Below are 18,318 nucleotides of genomic sequence, written 5' to 3'. Positions count from 1 at the left end.
ATGTTTCTAGCGGCAATGTCCACAATAGCCACACTGTGGAAGGAGCCTCGGTGCCCATCGACAGACGAATGCATAAAGATGTGTTCTACCTATGTAATGGAGTATTCCTCAGCCAAGAGAAATGACAAATACCCCCTATTTGCTTCGACGTGGAGGGACCTGGAGGGTATTATGTTGAGTGAAATAAGTCAATGTGAGAAGGTCAAACATTATATGGTCTCATTCTTTTGGGGAATATAAAAATTAGTGACAGGGAATAAAGGGAAAGGAGGGAAAATGAGTGAAAATATCGGTGAGGGTGACAAAACATGAGAGACACGTGACTCTGGGAAAAGAACAAGGGGTAGTGGAAGGGGAAGTGGGTGGGGGGTTGGGGTGACTGGGTGATTGGAACTGAGGGGGGCACTTGGTGGGATGAGCACTGGGTGTTATGCTACATGACGGCAAACCGAACTCCAATAAAAAAAATCGTTTTAAAAAGAAGGGTGAACCCGCGGCGCCCGGCCCTGTGTCTCCACCCTGTCGGGAGCACCGTGGGGCGAGCGAGACGCCGGCCACCCGCTCTCCTCCTGCTGCTGCTGCGTGGGCTCTGCTTCCTTTGCTCGTGCTGGGCCCGGGGAGCGGGTAATGGGCCGGCTGCTGCCGAGGGGGGCGCGGGGGGCCCTCGCCTTCATCTCTCTTGCACACTCCTGCTTGTGCTCTCTTGGTGTGTGTGCGTCCGCCGGCTGCTCAGCCCCGTCGGGGAGACCAGACTGGGGCTCTTGGTCGGCGCTGCCGGATGTGGGGACACCTTCCCGAGTAGGCCACAGACGCAGCAGGAACTGTCCTCCCACATCGTCAGTGGGGCCTGGTCCTTTCGGGGAGCCCACCGGGTGTCCTCGGGAGACACAGCCGCGGTCTTTGCTCCTGCCTCTGCTCTGCCCGTGGGGCCTGAGCTACCCCAGGCCCGCAGGCCGCGTGCCCGCTGCTCTGTGGGGCTGTCAGCTGGCAGGTTTCCTGGGACCTTCCCTCCGGGGCTGTCCTGGGGGCTGCGGAGGACTCCTTTCTAGGCGATGGTTCCTCCAGAAACGGCCCCCTTCAAACGGCTTGAGTAGGCGGGAGCTGACTCGTCCGTCGTGTGGGGGCAGGTTTGTGGCTCCCGGTGGCCAGAAACGCGTGGGGATTCTTGAGTATGTCCGAAGCAGCCCCTGGGAAGCATCGGGTGGCTCTCGTGCCTTCGAAGGAGGTGCAGACACCAGATGGCTGGGAGGAGCATCGCCAAGGGGGCGCAGAGCTCTGCCCCCATAGTTGGGCCGCAGCCTGTTGCTGGAGCTGCTGAGGCCCATCCTCAGGGTCCCCAGGATTTGCACACCTGTCCCATGTCCCAGGGTTCTTATGGCACGCACGTGCGTGAGAACCGGGCTCAATGGTCTCGTCGGGGTCTCTGGTGTGACGACGTGGGACGTGCACCGTACGCCAGCTACTCGGGAGACTGGGGAGCCATGGACTCCATGGTCCGTCGTCTTCTCTATCTGACGTCGTTTTCAGTGTTGCGTTTTGGCCCACCCCGCCTGCCGTGGCAGCGGCTCACCAGGGTCAGAGTGGCGGGCTGGGGCACGGGGCCATGCGGCCGATGGCGGGCCGTCCTCGTGGGTGTCCTCTGCCCATTGCTGCCGGCCTGGGCCCTGGAGCCGGTGCAGCCTGCGTGTTTTGTCTCTCCAGACCGGCCGCCGCAGATTGGCCACTGAGCTCCGTCAGCCGAGGTCCGCGGAGACCAGGGTGCCCGCCCGCGAAGCCCCCTCTCCAGTGTCGGTTTGCAATAAATCTGTATTTAAGCACTTCGGCGTCCGTGTGTGTCACTTGCTTCCGAGACTCTTCTCTGCGTGTGTGCGTTTCCGGAACTCCAGCCACGAGGTCCCTGGCTCACGGACAAAGCAGATGCCACCGTAGGGGTTCCTCAGTGTCTTCTGAACTGTGCCTGCTCTAACCTGTGGTTTTCAGAAATCTGATGAGCTTTCAAGAAAAAAGGATTTTCGTTGCAGAGCTGACATGGGTCTCCAGCAGGTTCTGAAAAGCTGAAGTGAGCACAGGATCCCGAAACTTCAGCCAGAGGACACCGCCCCCCCCCCGCCGGCACCCCGTGGAGCGAGTCTCGCCCTGCGGTGCTGGGCTCACCCATCTGCCTGCACCCTCCCGGGCACAGCACGTCGGCCGCACTCCAGTCCCGGGGACCGTGCTTCTGGGCAGGCTCTGGCGACGCTTCTCGAGTCAATGGAGGATGCGTGGTGGCATTAGCGCACAAGTGCCCAGGACCAGAGATTATCTGCCAGGGAGGAGAGGCCCCATCTTTCAACAGTTTGCCCCAAAACGTGTGGGAGGGAGAACAGTATCCATGCTCTACGTAGAAAGGAATGTCTGGGAGGCGGCAGTTGCGGCGTGGAGAGGAGTGAGCCCAGGACTGCCCACCTGAGGACAGACCCACAGCCACCCGGGTCTGCCCCACAGGCAGGCGGCGCTCCCGTGGGCCTCCCGCTGGCACCTGTCCCAGCCTCGGTGGGTGTGGGGGGTAACACCGTCATTTCAGGCTCTGCTTCCCGCTCAGCCGTCTGCTCAAGCCCCTGGTGCTCTCCCTGGGTGTGATTCCTTTTTTTATTTTCATGGAACATCAATGGAAAAATGTTATATCTTTAATTTTTGCTAACATCTAACTGGGATTTAGCATTCCCATCAGTTAGGAAACATGTGTCAGTTCCTTTTTTTTTTCCTTTGTAATTGACTTTTTATTGGTGTTCAATCTGCCAACGTATAGAATAAGACCCAGTGCTCACCCCATCAAGTGCCCCCATCAGTGCCCGGCACCCCATCACCCCCACCCCCCGCACACGCAAGGCCAGGGCGCCTCCTGCATGGCCGCGAGGCGCGGGAATGGGTCGAAGCAGACCCCTGCCCCGTTGACCTGGGCAGATGCCAGTGGGACAGGCATGGGGCGGGGGTGGGTGGGGGGTCACCTGGAGACGAGGATGTGTGGCTGGGCAGGCGCACGGCCCTCTGCCCCCGGGTGAGCAGCCAATCCCCGCCCCACAGCGGGCCCCAGGTCCTCACGCTGCCCTGGGGCTCCCGGACAGGGGCCTGGCGCCTTCCCCTTGCTGCTGCAGCACGGGCTCCCTGCCCCCGGGGTCACGCCCCGTCTGACGCACACCTACTCCAGAAGCCACGGGCTGCACCACGCACAGAGTGACGCCGGCCGTGCCGACCACAGGCATCACCTTGAACCTCACAACCACTGACAAGTTTTGAGACGGAGAACTCAACCACAGAACACGCTTTCAAAGCCAGAAGCCAGGGTTCGAGGCGCGGCAGGAGGGCGGGCCGCCCCCAGGAGGCCGGGCAGGGGCAGCAGAGCCAGCACCCTGCCAGCCCGGAGCGGCGGGAGTGTCTGCAGACCCACTGGGGACACGGCGACCCGGGGATGCAGGGGCCAGGCGCCACCGCGTCCAGATTGCGCGGAGCCTGAGGCACAGCCTGCCACCCCACCGCCCACACCTAGCGGCAGGACGCGGCTGTACAGAGGCTGGCACACAGCCCGAGCGCCCGCCCCAGGCCCCGCACAGCCACCTCCGGATCCAGGCACAGCCACTTGGGGTCCCACGGCTCCAGGGTGGCCAGGCTCATTGCCAGTGGGGGGCTGGCCTTGGCCTCACCCTCCCCTCATCCTCTGTCCAGGACAAGAGTAGAGGCTGGGAGGAGGGGGGCCAGGCCCGAAGGTGAGGGGTACCCAGCGGTGGAGGAGGCACTGCCCAGAAGTGGAAGCAGGTGCTCTCGGGACAAGGGGACTGGGGATAAGGACCCAGCGGCAGGTTCTGGGGCGTCAGGAAGTACAGAGGGCGCGGGACTACGCGAATGTAAGCCGGGTGTCCAGGCTCCTGAGCTTTAGTGAGGGGTCTACACGGCAGCAGAGGCCCTGGCCGTGGGCTGGGCATGAGGTCTGGAGAGGCTCAGCGTGGGTGGAGGGAGCTGGGGCCGGCACCCAGGGGAGGGGGGTGGGCTGCAGCTGCCGTGAGCTTCCCAGAGATGAAGGTGACCACAGGCTGCAGGGTCAGGGGTGGGAGAGGGGGAGGCGTCACTGGCCGAGGTCCCGCGCTGGGCCCCTTCCCAAGAGGCCCGGCCCCTGTGCCCACAGGGACAGGGACGGGCTGTTCGCACACGGGGAGAGGCGGCAAGGGCCGAGGTCACCAGGTGGGCTCTCAGGACAGGTGAGTGAGACGCCATCCGGATTGAAGGGCCGTGTCCGAGGGGAAGAGCCCAGCCCGGGGAGCCCCAGGCTGCTTCAGAAGGGGCCCCGGGTGCCGCCACGGACGACAGGGGCCACGCACATGACCAGCCCAGCCTCCCCGGGGGCCGCACTCGGGCTTTACAGTGGGGCGGGGACCCGGGAAGGAAGCTCCCAGATGGCCGCGTGCATTCTCAGAGGAGCCCCTCGGAAGGGGAAATGGAACACAGAAAATAACCCCAACTGGGAAGGAGCACGTCAAAGCTTTGCCGGCCGCTGCCCCCGCCCCGTGGCCACTCCCCCCACACCGTCTGGTCACCGCGCCCCACGTCCGTGGACTCCAGGAGGGCATCCCCGTCCCTCGGAGGCCGGGGCCGGCCCACGCCTCCAGGCTGACCTCTCCCCTGTCCCATCTCCCCATCGGGGCCCCGGGTGCGCACACACGTGCTCGTGCCCCCGCCAGGCCTGCAGCGTGCCGCTCTCCCTCGGGACGGCGCCTCCCACAGCGGCCTCAGCCTCAAGGGTGTCCCCCTGACCACTGGGCAGCCTCCTGACCCCAAGCCCGAAGCACCCCAAGATCCCCCTGTTCAGCACTCAAACCTCTGTGCGGAACACCCGGGTGCCATCCAGCCGCCCCCGTGCCGCCCAGCACAGGGCACCGGCCTCCGCATCGGCAGCTCGGCCACCGCCGAAGAGGGGGAGCCCTGCCCACACACGAGAACCCCCACCTCACCGGGCGCACCCCCTGCGCCAAATCAACGCCCCGCCCGGGCCTCGCCAAGTCCCGTGTTTCTGGTCGGGGACCCCTGACGGCGCCCGCACTGGGACCCACCCAGTCCTGCCTGCGGGTGCGGGGTGCTCCCCGCGGGGTGCTGCCTTTCCCACGTTGCTCACGGACGTGTTTCCTAACGCGACCGCTTGCCACCCTCTCTGTGGTGGAATTAAGAAAAGCGTTCTGGGACGAGCATCCCCTGAAGGAGGAAAAGCGGAGAAGACAGGGACAGGTGTCGGGGCTGCCTCTGGCCCCAAGAAAGCGCCCTGCTGGCCGCGCTCCGGCGAATTTCCGTAGCAAAAGCAAAACAATAAAGGGTTTCTTAACTACAGATTCAGGACGGGGTGGGGTGGGGCGGGGGCCTGTGAGCTCCTGCTGTCGGGTTTCCCACACGTGACGCTGAGGACCCCGGCCGTGGCCACCACCGTGAGCAGCCCGTGCCCAGGGGCCCGGCGAGCCACCGCGCCGTTTCCTGTGCACCCTGGTGGCTCTGCCGGGGCGGCTCCTGGCGTGAGGGCCTCCCTGCCCCGCTGCAGCTCCCGGGCCTCCACGCGGGTCCCCGCCGGGCCGTGGAATCGCAGCGCCGACCGCAGCCCTGGGACGTCTCCAGGCCTCCGCGTACCTTCGGGCCGGTGCCAGCGAAGGCAGCCACAGAGGTGCTCTCCAGCCCCTGCCGGCAGCGCCCAGAGGCAGCGAGTCCCCGCAGCCCCCCGCGGCGCAGTCAGCCAGAGGGACGCCCCGGAGGTCAGCAACACCTGCTTCCAAGTAAGGATCCGGACCTTCTGACGTGCACGGCCCGGACGCACGGTTCCCGGAGCCCCCTCGAGCAAGCGTGCGGTGCAGATGTGCGAGGCAGCCCCCGAAGAGCCCATGGTCACGCGGACACAGGGCCCTAGGGAGACTGCTGGGGGGCGGCCCCCCGAGGCCATGGGCGCCAGAGGGCCGGGGCAGGACGCAGGCCTGGCTGCCGGCCACGCTCTCCTCTCCCGGGCGTCGGGCCTCACGTCCCCACACTGGGGCACACGGTGCCAACCAAGAGGCTGGTCCGTGCCTCGGAGGTGGCCTCGCTCCTGGAGGCCGGGGTCCGCGTCACCTGAGGAGACGCCCGCTTGGCCCCGCAGAAGCACCACCGGTGCCACTGCACGCCCAGGAGCGCACGCCCACGCACACCTGCTCTGCCGCACGACGCCAGGAGGAGGAGGGCTCCCGACCCTTCCTGTGACCCCGCCACGCCCCGGGTGAATGGCCCCTGTCCTCAGATCCCCCGCCTGGATGGACACCCTGTGCCTGTGTGCAGGGGATCCTCTCACAGACGTCCTGTCCTCCCACCCCACAGGTCCTTCCATGGGCGCCCCATCCCCCCTCTGCCCCAGGGTCCCTCCATGGGTGCCCCACCCACGCTCCACCCCCATGTCCCTCCACCCCTGGGTCCCTCCATGGGTGCCCCATCACCCTTCCACCCCTGGGTCTCTCCATGGGCACCCCAGCCCCCTCCACCCCCAGGTCCCTCCATGGGTGCCCCGTCCCCCATCCACTCCTGGGTCCCTCCATGGGCACCCCATCGCCCCTCCACCCCCAGGTCCCTCCATGGGTGCCCCGTCCCTCCTCCACTCCTGGGTCCCTCCATGGGTACCCCATCCCCCCTCCAACCCTAAATCCCTCCATGGGCGCCCTGTCCCCCCAGCCCCCGGGTCCCTCCATGGGTGCCCCGTCTCCCCCGCCCCCGGTTCCCTCCATGGGCATCCCATCCCCCCTCCACCCCCGGGTCCCTCCATGGGCGCCCTGTCCCCTCCACCCCCAGGTCCCTCCATGGGCACCCCGTCTCCCCCGCCCCCGGTTCCCTCCATGGGCGCCCCATGCCCCCTCCACCCCCAGGTCCCTCCATGGGCACCCTGTCCCCCCCGCCCCCGGGTCCCTCCAAGGGCACTCTGTCCCCTTGTCTCCTTCCCTGGGATCTCCTCCCTGAGGATCCCTGAGCAGCTTGATCAGGACGCTGGGCCTGAGCAGCCACACTGCCCACACAGTCACCGTCACCGTGGGCCGCTCCAACCTGGTCAGGCTCCCCGTCCAGCCCTGCTCCCCACCAAGGGAAGTGCCCCTAACTGCAGACCTAGACCCAGGACAGCCATACTGCGGTCCCTCCACCCAAGCTCTCGGGCCACAGACACTGCAACAAGCCCAGAGCAAAGTGGGTCCTGGGTGCTGAGAGAGAGTGAGCAGCCTCAGACCCAGACATCCAGACCTGCAGGTCCTGGTGGGCCTCAGGGCTCCGAATGCTACCAACACACGCACTTGTGCACGCAGCGGCCTCACAGGGACAGCACCGGGGAGCAATGAGCCCTTCTCTGATCAGCAGGGAGCCTTCCTCCGGGCCTGAGGGCAGGAGGCAGCCCGGACACCAGCAGCTCAGAGACCACAGCAGGTCCAGCCACCCGCAGTCCCAGAGCACAGGCTCCAGGGGCCAGGAACACAGGAGGATCCAGGGAGGGTCCTGAGGCGGGAGCGAGGGACAGCCTGCCGCCCCCTCGGCCCACACATCGGGGAGCAGAGGGTGGGAGCTTCAGGGGCACGGTACCAGGCTGGGCAGGGGTCCCGGCCCTTGTCGCTGACCCACGTTCTGCAACCCCAGCCCCCCCCAGACGAAGCCCAGGCTGGTTGACTTTCTGGGCCGTCTCTGAGGCCTCTCAGGGTCACAAAGCTGGAGGGCCCGGGTCCCATATCCTTCAGGTAAGAACGCGGCGACGTCAACACGGGAACGATGTGTGGGGTGTGCAGCACGTGCCTGTGTGTGTATGTGGGGGGGTGTGAAGGTGGACAAGTGTGAGGACCTGCGCGTGAAGCGTGAGGGCGTTGATGTGTCTGCAGGTGCATCTGTGGGAGGCGTCAGTGCATGTGTGCAGGCGTGTACACGGGCCACAAGGGGGGCCGCACGTGCCCAGCCCTACTAAGCGGGTCCTTCCTGCCTGCCTGTCCAGCCCCGCGGTGTGAACCGAGGCACCTGGAGCCAGGCAACGTGGGGTCTGTCCCTCTTGCCCCGACCCGAGCCCCCTGCCTGGCGGGCAAGTGGACCACCTAAGCCCTGAGGCCACGGACACAGGCCTCCTTGTGGCTGCCACCGCGGGGCACCCCGGCCGCACTGCAGGAGGGGGAGAGCGGCGACAGCACAGCCGGAGGACACAGTCTGCACAGTCTGGCCACCACCAGCCAACGGGGCATCTCTTGTATCACTCGACCAAGCCCAGACACGGGGGCACTGAGTCAGAGAAAGCTGACGGGTCACAGGCCCCGAGCAGTAACAAGAGGCGGCTCTCACCTGGCCGAGCGCTGGCCCCACACCTAGGGCACAAGAAGCTGCACGCGCTCCTACAAAGCCCCGGAGCCACCCCGGAAGAAACCGAGGCACGGGGGAAGTACCCACAGCCAGGAGCTCCAGCACCCCTGCACACCGGCCCGCCACGCCGTCTGAGTCGGGAAACGGGATGAGGACGTTAAGGGCTGAATCTGCAGGGACACAGCACGGAGTGTCTGTCCCCCTGGGAGATGAGCCCTGGCCCTGGGGACCTGGGAGAGGGGACAGGAGACGGGCATCGCCCAAGAACAATCGCCTCTGGGCAGGCGGCTGGGCAGCTCCCACAGCAGTTGGGGGCAGTGGCAAGCAGACACGGCCCCAAGGATGTCGCTCTGGTCTGAGCCAGGCACAGCACCCACGTCCACTCGTGTGATCCCTGCTCCCCACTGCATCCCAGGAATCCCCAAACAGAAACCCGATCAGACCACTCTGCTAAAAAGGCTGGCAGAGTGGTGGAAAGGGAGGTGGGCGGGGGGTGGGGTGACTGGGTGACGGGCACTGAGGGGGGCACTTGATGGGATGGGCACTGGGTGTTATGCTTTATGTTGGCAATTTGAACTCCGATAAAATATAACAAAAATAAATAAAAATAAATTTAAAAATAAAAAATAAATAAAGAGGCTGGCAGCGCCTCGACACGGCTTCCCAAAGAAACAGAAGATGCTCCACGTGCCCTGCAGCCCTCACCTGCCCTTTCTGGCTCGCCCACCCCCTGGGCTGAGCCTGACCCCAGGCCCCGAAGGCTGCCCTGGGCCTCATCCGTCCAGCCTGGAGCACACGGGCCTCAGGAAGCTGCCCTGAGCCCTCCGCCCGCCCTGTCCCCTTCACGCACCTCTGAAGGTCACAGGCTCCCCAGCACAGGCCAGCGTCCCCCCACAGACAGTAAGTTGCTAGAGGGCAGGGGGTCTCGTTCCCACTGGGCCCCCAGCACCTAGCCCGAGGCCTGGCACCCAAGCGTGGGTCACAGAGCTTCCCAGGGACAAGTACCGAGTCGTCACAGCTGTCTGCCCAGCCTGTCCCCTGCGCCCCCACCAGGTCCCCAGGTGGGGCCAGACTCCAGCCCTCACAGTCCCTGGGGCTTGTCCCAGTCCCAGGACCCATACCTGGCACCTGCTGGGGCAGCAAGAAACAGTCCCTGGCCTGAGGCCAGGATGTATCCCCTCAGCGTGCGGGCCACCTGCCCAATTCCTGCTGCCCTGGCCCAGGCCATTCCCGGGCTGCTTCAGGTCAGGGCCAGCCGCCCTGGAGGGAGGACAGCAGACCAGATCCTGGGGAGGGGACCCGAGGACCAACAGGGCAGGTGTGGGAGTGTCGCCTGTGAGGAATCAGGTGTCCCGGTGGGATGCCCGCTGGACACGGCCCTGGAAGCCTGGAGGACACCCCGACACCTCCCGGGCCTCGGGGAGCGTCCGGGCTGCGAGTATGCAGTGATGGGAGGCTGAGCCCTGCCCAGGACCACAGGCCTAGGGACAGGGGGTCGAGACCCAGGAGGCTGCCTGCGGGCTCCCTCCTCAGCTCCTCAGAGGCGAGAACCGCACTCCCCGCCCCCAACTGCCCCGGAGCCAGGGGACCCCACCCCCCGCCTCCCTCCCCCTTCCAGCCCGCACCCAGCAGCACCTGTCCGCCGCGGCAGGTGGAGGCGCCAGCAGGTGAGCCAACGAGGTGAGGAGGCCCAGGGAGATGGGGCAGGAGGACGCGCGTCCCTGTGGCGGGAGGGGCCCGGCTGGTAGAGCGCTCGGCTGCGGGGGCGCAGGGCAGCAGGGGCGGGGCCTGTGGGGGGAGGGGCGGGGGGACCTAGAGGAGGCAGGGGGAGGGGTCCGGAGGCCGGGAGAGGGGCCGGGGGGCAGGGGAGGGGCCCGGGACGGGGCGGGGGGCGGGGACCTAGAGGAGGCAGGGGGAGGGGTCCGGAGGCCAGGAGAGGGGCCGGGGGGCAGGGGAGGGGCCCGGGACGGAGCGGGGGGCGGGAACCTAGAGGAGGCAGGGGGAGGGGTCCGGGGGCAAGGAGAGGGGCCGGGGGGCAGGGGAGGGGCCCGGGACGGGACGGGAGGGGGGGCGGGGGGGAGGGCGGGGACCTAGAGGAGGCAGGGAGAGGGGTCCGGAGGCCAGGAGAGGGGCCGGGGGGCAGGGGAGGGGCCCGGGACCGGGGCGGGGGGTGGGGTCCTGGTATGGGGGCGGGGGCCGACGGGGGTCAGGGAGGCCCCGGGATGGGGGGCGGGGGTCCGGCCGAGCTGCGGTGGAGGGCGGGGCGGCCTGCAGCGGGAGGGGGAGTCGCGGCTCGGGCGGGCGCCCAGGGGTCCCGCGGCGCACACCTGGGCACACGTGGGCACGGGCCCTTCGGTGCGCAGCGGGTCGCCAGGGCTCCGGGCCCTGAGGGCGGGGACAAGGCCGCCCCCCCCTCCGCTGCAGCACCGGAGCTCCCCGCAGAGCTCAGGCGACCGAGGAGCCGGGAACCGCCAAACCTCACTTCCAGGGTCAGGGTGCCTTGTCCTGTCCTGCCCGCGGCCCAGCACCCGGGACAGGGGGACACGAAGTACATGTCACCCCCACTGACAGGCCACCGAACAAGGCCATTCTGCACACGGCAGTGGGCCCTGGACGCGTGCAGGAAAACCCAGGCTCTTGCTCCCCCCTGGCCAACAAGTGGTCATTTGGGGCCCTGGGGGTTGAGGCCGCAGGGGAGGAAGCTGGAGGAAGGGAGGAGGCTGGTGCCCCTACGGGGACAACCCAAGGCAGGGGTGGGCAGAGACCCCCCTGCTGCTCCTCTGCAGACAAAGCCCGCTGCCCCAGCCACCACTCCAAGGCCAGGACCTGGACACGCACACTAACCCTACTTCCCCACCACTACCCCCCCCCAAACACAGCCACTCCCTCCTCAAGCTGTACCCCTCAAGGTCCCAAGTGCCACCCACCCCAAGGGAGCGGGGGTCACACCTGTGATGTCTTCCTCTTCCCACCACCCCCCCACGTCCTAGACCCCCGCACGCCCTGCCCCTGAGCAGGCCTCAAGCGTTCTGCAACATGTTGGTTCCCCCACGTTGCTGGAATGAATTTCTGCGCTGTGTTTAGATACAATGGGGAGGGGGGAGGGGGACAGGAAATGGACCCAGTCTGGCTGATATTTACAAGGCTCCTCCTGGGGGCTGGGGAGGGGGATGAGACTGACTCTGTCCCTAAACTCCTTCTGCCAGAGCTGAGCACAGCAGCAGGCACCCCTCCTGGGGAAAGGCAGTACCCCCCATATTTCAACTGTCCAGTCAGGGCGCTCCTGGGTGCTCTCAGGCCGGGCCAGCCTGGTGCCACAGGGTCCCCAAAGCACATGGTTACATCCCAGAGCTCCGCACACCAGGTCAGTGCAAGACTGCTGCAGGAACCTCCCTGTGGAGGGGCCCAGGCTTGGGGGCTGGGGCTTGACCCCCCCATCTCAGCGCCCCCAGCAGGAACGGCTCTCTCCCACCGCACTGACACAGAGGGCCTCAGTCACCATCCATCACCTGGGCCTCCCACAGCCTCCTGAGGGCCTCCAGCTGTCGCCTGCGAGGCCTCTGCTTACCCCAAACCAGATCCTGAGGAATATGGGGCTGTGGGCATGTGACTGCACCACGGGGTAGCAGGGGGGCTGCGGAGCAGCAGAGGAGGACCCGCTTGGCACATGTGGCTCCCACCTTCCCCACTGGCGTCCAGACTGAACTGCAGAGTGCACCCCAGGTCCCCCACACGTGTGTCTGTGCCCATCCCGTCCGTCCGCCCACATCGCCACCACCAGTAGTGACGCCTGGACTTGGACGGGAACGTTCTAAGGAAGCCAAGAGAACTGGGAAGTGGCAGGAGACTCTGCGTATGTGCTTTCCCAGCAGGTTTCCACCTGCCTGGCAGCTCTGCAGGTAGGGAAACCGAGGCTCTGTGCGGGAAAGTGTGCCTTGCCAGTGAGCCACCAGCAGCCAACCACCCCCCCCCAGGTCCACGGCCCCCAGACAGGTTCCCTGCCTGGACGATACAGGGGCTCATCTTATCCTGGGGACAGAGCTCCTTGTGCCCCAGGCACCTTCAAAGACTCTAGCCTCTCCCTTAATTGTCTAGAAGGAATGACCAGAAACTGTATAAAAACTGCCCCCCCCCCCCCCGAAAAACCAACAGTGCGGCCTTTCATTGAACCAGCTGAACCTCTGGTACACCAGAACCCAGAGCAGCCCCGGCCCTGGGCCTGCCTGGCCAGGTCGGCTCAGGCTCCCCCCACCTGGAGCCCACCTGGCTGAGGGCCACCTACTCCCAGTCCCGGAGGGGAGGCTGTCCTGCTGGGGGCTCCCCTTGTCAGCCGTCAGCCGAGACGGAGGGGCACAGTGGCATCCCCCGAAGGACAGCCAGTGAGGCTACAGGCCACTGACAAGAGGCAAGCAAGCAGGGGGCCTGCTGCAGAACCCTCCAGAACAGAACCCCCCTCCCCTCCCTCAGGCCCTCTTCCCCATTTTCTCCACCTCACCTCTGACTTGGCCTACACCCCTACTATCTCCCTCCATCCTCCCACCTCCACAGCTCCCTTCCCCCGTCCCCTCCCCCCCAGCCTCCAGCACATGTTGGCCTCTGTGGGCCCCAAATTGCTCCTCCAGCGAGAGTCTACCCTGTGCATCCACGGCCCCTCTGACCATGTGCACCCCTGGCATCACCATCCTGGTCCCCTCACCTCTCCCTTCTTCCCAGCTCTTGCCCTGTGCAGCCTCCCCTCATCTCCCCCATCCCCTCTATCTGCCACCTTCTCTCCACAGGTGAGCTGTTCCCCACCCCCCACCCCCCATCCTCCTGCCACAAAGCTGCTGCCGCTGGGGGCAGAAACCAGGCCCTTCCTAAGGTCCCTCCAAGCCCCAGTGGGCCGGGTGGGGCTCCACCGCCCAGACAGGCTCCAGGAGCCCCACAGCGCAAAGACCTCTGTCTTGTCCAAGGAGTCCCCGGCTTGGGAGGAGCCCCTGGGGAGCGGTGGCGCCTGGTCCTCCCAGCGGCCCCGCTGGCCCACCTGGAAGGCAGTGACAAAGTTCAGCTGCCGGCAGCCCCGGTCAGGTCCCAGCAGGGTGGGTGGGGGCAGCAGGGACCGGAGCCCTGCTCAACCTTGGCAAACCCGTTTTCCTACCCCGGAGAGAGGTCCAGCATGAGCACGAGAGAGACTGGAGGGGACCCGAGTCCTCGTGGCCGCCCGCATCCCCGGGGTGCCGCAGGCTGGGAGGGGGGCTGTGCTCGCGCCCCCCCGAGGTCCGGGCACACTGGAGCGCACCCCGAGCCCGCGCCCACTTTCGTCCCCCGCGGGAGGGATGCGCGGCGCCAGGAGCGCCGACCTGGGCTCCCCAGCGGCCTGACTCGGGTCAGGTCCCGGCCGCGCGGTCCCGGGTCCCCAGCCCGCAGGTCCCCAGGGCCGCGCTGAGCCCCGCAGCCCCGCCGCGTCCTCGGCGCGGGTGACCTCGAGCGGCCCCTCCCCCTCCGGGCCCACCCGAACCCCGAACCCCGCGCGCCGCGTCCCGGGTGCCTCCGGGCAGCTGAGCCGGGCGGCGAGGGCGCGCCCCGGGCACTCACCGTCCTCCAGAGGCGCGGGCGTCGGCGGGCGCCGGGGTGGCGGTGATGAGCGGGTGCGAGGCGGCCACCGCGAGCCCGAAGCCGCCGGCCAGCAGGCTGCGCACGGGCAGCAGGGCGTAGGACACGAAGGGGACCAGCGGCAGCGGCCACACGCCCTGGTCGGCGGCCGCCGCGCCCGCAGCCGCGCCGGCCGGGGTCCCCGCGGGGCGGCCGAGCGCCACGGGGCAGCAGAGCAGCGCGAAGGCGAGGCTGAAGAGCAGCGCCAGCGGGCCGACCTGCCGCAGCTGCGGGCCCCGCGGCGAGCGCACGTGGGTGGCCACGAGCAGCGCCAGGAAGAGCGCGCAGTGCGCGGGGGCGAGCCCCGGGCCAGGCCGCCCGCGGGCCCCGGCGCGCCCAGCAGCTCGGCCAGCGCCCGCCAGCGCGCTCAGCACCGCCAGCGCCTTCAGCGTGGCCGCCTGCGCCGCCGCAGCGTGTAGCCGGGAGCAGCGCCCCCAGGGGCCTCGGCCTGCGCCGCCGCAGCGTGTAGCCGGGAGCAGCGCCCCCGGGGGCCTCCGCCTGCGCCGCCGCCGCCCGGGCCGCGCGGCGCCCCCGCCCTCTCAGCTCGGTGCGGGCGGCCGGGGCGGGGCCGGGGCGGGGCGGGCGGGAGGCGCGGGGCGCGGCGGGCACACTGGGGCGCAGGCTGCCCCGAGCGCGTCCCCTCCCGCCGCCGCGCCTGCGCACTGCGCCGCCCGCGGTCCCCCCCCGCCCCAGTCCCCCCGCGGCCGCCGCCGCAGCCTCAGTTTCCCCGCCGGCGCGCGCCGCCCCCCGCAGCGCGGAGCACCCTGCGGGGCGAGGACGGGGGCCGCACCCCTCCGACCGCGGGACCTGGCGCCCCGGCCCTGCGCACCGGCAGCGAGCGCGGGGAGGCCTCCGGGCTGCAGGACCCACCGGCCGGCCGGGCCGAGGACGGACCAGAGTCCCGGGAGGAGGGGCCCTGCGGCCTGCCCTCCGCACCTGCAGCCCGGGGACGCCCCGCTGTCTGGGTGTCCACGGGGCCGCCCCTGGGCTCACCCCGGGGAGGGGCTGAGCGGCCGCCCCGCGCCCCGGCAAAGCCGCAGACCCGCTGTCCCCCTCTGCTCGCTGTCCCCCTCCCCACGCACAGGCAGGACTGAGGGTCCCCAGAGTCCCGGGAGGCAGCAGCAGGGCCCTCCCGGGTGCCTTCGGGCCCCAGGACGCACCTGAGCCCCCCAGGCCTGGGTCTGTCTCGCAGGCACCAGGGAATTGCCGCCGCCGCTGTCCCCCTCCCTGGAGCCCCGCCGCTCTTCTGTGGGCTCCAGGTCTAGAGTGGGAAACCGCATCATTTGGGCCACGTCAAGGGGCCACTTTCCACGCGGCACAACACGGGCAACACACGTCAGCCCCGGTGGCTGTAGACGCGGCACCTCGCCATCTGCCTGGCCAGGAGCACCCGCTGTGCCATCCCCAGCAGCTCAGGTCACCTCGCCTGGTGGCCGCCGGCCCCTCCTCCTGCACAGGCCTCCCCAGCGCAGCCCTCCTGGCTCCACCGCAGTTCCCTGTCCGCCAGTGCCCAGGGCTCTTTCTGGCAGCCCCTGGGGCAGGGGGACTGGAATTTGCCGGCCCTCCCTGTTTTCAGAAGACAGGACGACGTGTTCCTCACCTGTGCCCACAGGTAGCAAAGTCCACACAGTTGCTCAAGCATGGAGGACCAAGAGTGGGCTCTCTGGCTAAACGTGTATTTTTACGTCCTAATGGTATTATGGAAGGAAAGCTGAGTAATGTCCAAAAATCCAGCAAGCCATCCAACAACGGAGGAATGACCAATGCCCTGGGACCCAGGTCACAGCACCCTCCCCCGTCAGCAGCACAGTCATGGGCAGGATCTGCGTCCATCTCCTTTACAGAGACACAGAGAAGGAGACACCAGGCCCCCGTGGGAGCCCCTGATGGCACCCGGGTTGGGGTACGGGGTGGGTGCCATGGGCCAGGGGCTGCGGGTGCACTCATCCTCTCTGGTCCCGTCGGCTGGGCAGTCTGCAGCCAGGGAGGAGGACGGGCACGCTGTCTGAGACACACCGCGGGGCCCACACCCCGTGCTCCTGTGGATGTCATCAGTTAAATCGTGTCTCCCCCCCTCCAAAATCCACATGCTGAGCTCCTAACCCCGAGTAGCTCAGAACGTGACCTTCTCTGGGACTAAGGTCACGCAGATGTCCTTGAGATGAGGCCACCCTGGGATAGAGTGGGTCCTAATCCAACAGGACCGGTGTCTTTCCACAAAGGGGACCTCGGGAGACAGACACGCACACACTCGGAGAAACAAGGCGGTGACCCTGCGGCAAACAGGAGCCACGGGAAGGTGGGAGGTTCCTCCCCCAGGGAACTCGGCCCTGAGACCCTCATCCCAGCCTTCCGGCCCCCACGGCTATGGGAACAGGTGTCCACACCCCTGCTCTCGGGGCTGCGTGCGGGCGACCCTGGCCACGAGCACCCCAGCACGCGGTCGGCCCTGGATACCGTTGTCCACGACGGATCGTCAATATTGACCAACAGCAGAGTGGCTGCTGCACAGACCGGGACGAGACACTCTGCTCTTCCTGGAGGCACCTCGTCCCTCCCCGAGGGACGTGAGCAGAGGGACGGGAGCCATCGTGGTCAGTCATCCTGTGTCCCCAGTCCCGGAGCACACCACCGGGCATCGCCAGCGCCTCGTTAGAGACGGGAACGCGGACCTCCTGGAGCAGGAGCACAGCCGGGTGTTCCTCGGACCTGTCATCGATCCCAAATCTCGGGCTTTGCCTTTGAGGCTCACCGCGGCTGAGGGCTTGTCCGACCCAGAAACCCCGGAACTCTGCGGGACGGCGGTGGGCGTCGAACGGCAGGGCTGCGGCCTCGCCAGCAGCATGTGGTGTCCAGGCCAAGAGCGCAGTCGTGTGCCTCCTCCCCCAGCTGCGTGACTCTGCACAGGTTAGTCTCCCTCTCCGTGCCCCATCTACTCGGCGAATCGGGGATGTAAAAGCTCCCGGCCCGCGGGGTTACCCCCAGTGCACGCAGAGGCTGCACGGAGCATGCAGGAGCGCCAGCTGGTCAGTGTTCTGGGCGCGCAGGACCCTGTGACCGCCAGGCCCTGCACACAGTGGCCATAGCAGCCAGGGAGATCGCCGTAAGCCGGCTTCTGTCTGGGGGCACTCGCCACGTTCCTGGGGCCTCTGCCAGAGACTCGGCCTCCAGGCCAGTGTTCCTCCCGGGGTGGATCTGGGAATGAAGTTTCCCCGTGGGTCTTCTGGAAACCCCATGGAAATGCAGGCCGCTAGGGGACCAGGCGGGTGGTCCTCACCAGGGAAGTGGGTCAGGAATGCTCATTTTGCCGAGACTGTGTCCAGGGATCAAAGGGCCCCGCCACGGGCTCCGTTAGCCGTAGAAACCTGGACACGGGGCTCAGCCTCCTCCTGTCCCTGGTGCCTGGACAGGCACCTTCCCGGATACGTCCCGGTGACTGGTTGCCGGAGGGGAGGGAGCCCAGGAACGCAGTGTGGACGGAGACTGGAAATGGCCACAGGGATCCGACCGGGACTCCTCCAGCAGGAATGGGCAAAGACTCCATCCAGAAGCTGGAGGCGGCCAGGACGGACTGAGGACCACGCCGGGCGGCCACTGGCCACACACCCCCACCCACGGCAGGACACTGACCCGTCTGGCTGAGGCCCCCCAGGGCGCAGGCGGCCGACAAGGAGAGTGAGCGGGTCCTCCAGCCAAACCAGGGGCCACAGCTGGATGGGCAGGTGGGTGGTCGCCGAGCCACACAGCAGAGCGGCAGGACAGGACCCACTAATGTCCCCCTTCACCCATCGCTGTCCCCATACCTCAATGGCCAGGAGGACCACCTGGGGCCTCACAGCTGGCTCTGCCCCTTCCCTGCACGGGGCCCTGGGCTCGCGGCGTCCTTGCCGCCGTGCCCGGGGGTCAGGCCAGCCCAGAGTGCCAGGTTCTAGACGACATCAGAGTGCATGCCCGGTCTGTAGGGACACCTGGCCGGCGGTAGGAGTTGGTGTCACGGGCACAGGGGCCTTTTGCTTATCACTATGCTTCGGCCCTAAGCAGAACAGGACTGCTGGCCGGTGGGAGCGGTCGGGGCCAGCGCAGTGACCCCACAAATAAATACGTATGTGCTCAAAACTGTGGCCAGGGCTCCCAGAAAGCAGCCACAGCGTGTGACCTCTGGCCAGCCCTGGGGGGGCAGAGTGCGGCCCGGCTGTGCCATTGTGACTGTGCCCGGGCCCCCAGCAGGGTGAGCAACCGGAGGCGGTGGATGGAACTGGTACCCTGAGCTCTGGAGGACCAGAACTGTGGTGCCCAGACAACAACCCCAGACCCGGAGCTGCTGGAACTGACCTC

The 18,318-nt window shown here is 67.5% G+C and overlaps 1 protein-coding gene across 1 annotated transcript in view; it reads right to left on the bottom strand.

Annotated features, from left to right (window-relative positions):
* The window catches only part of LOC144284187 (uncharacterized), a 159,134-nt gene extending 143,749 nt beyond the window's left edge, over positions 1-15,385 (bottom strand). Inside the window, exons 1-3 of the mRNA XM_077848503.1 lie at positions 15,348-15,385; positions 15,144-15,244; positions 13,927-14,349 (exon numbers count right to left, since the gene is read on the bottom strand). Coding sequence (XP_077704629.1) covers positions 13,927-14,349; positions 15,144-15,244; positions 15,348-15,385 — 562 coding nt within the window. The remainder of the gene's footprint in view (positions 1-13,926; positions 14,350-15,143; positions 15,245-15,347) is intronic.
* Positions 15,386-18,318: the final 2,933 nt, after the last annotated feature.

Source organism: Canis aureus, chromosome 15, assembly GCF_053574225.1.
Source record: "Canis aureus isolate CA01 chromosome 15, VMU_Caureus_v.1.0, whole genome shotgun sequence".
Lineage (NCBI taxonomy): Eukaryota > Metazoa > Chordata > Mammalia > Carnivora > Canidae > Canis > Canis aureus.
This window is presented reverse-complemented; position numbering and strand designations above follow the sequence as displayed.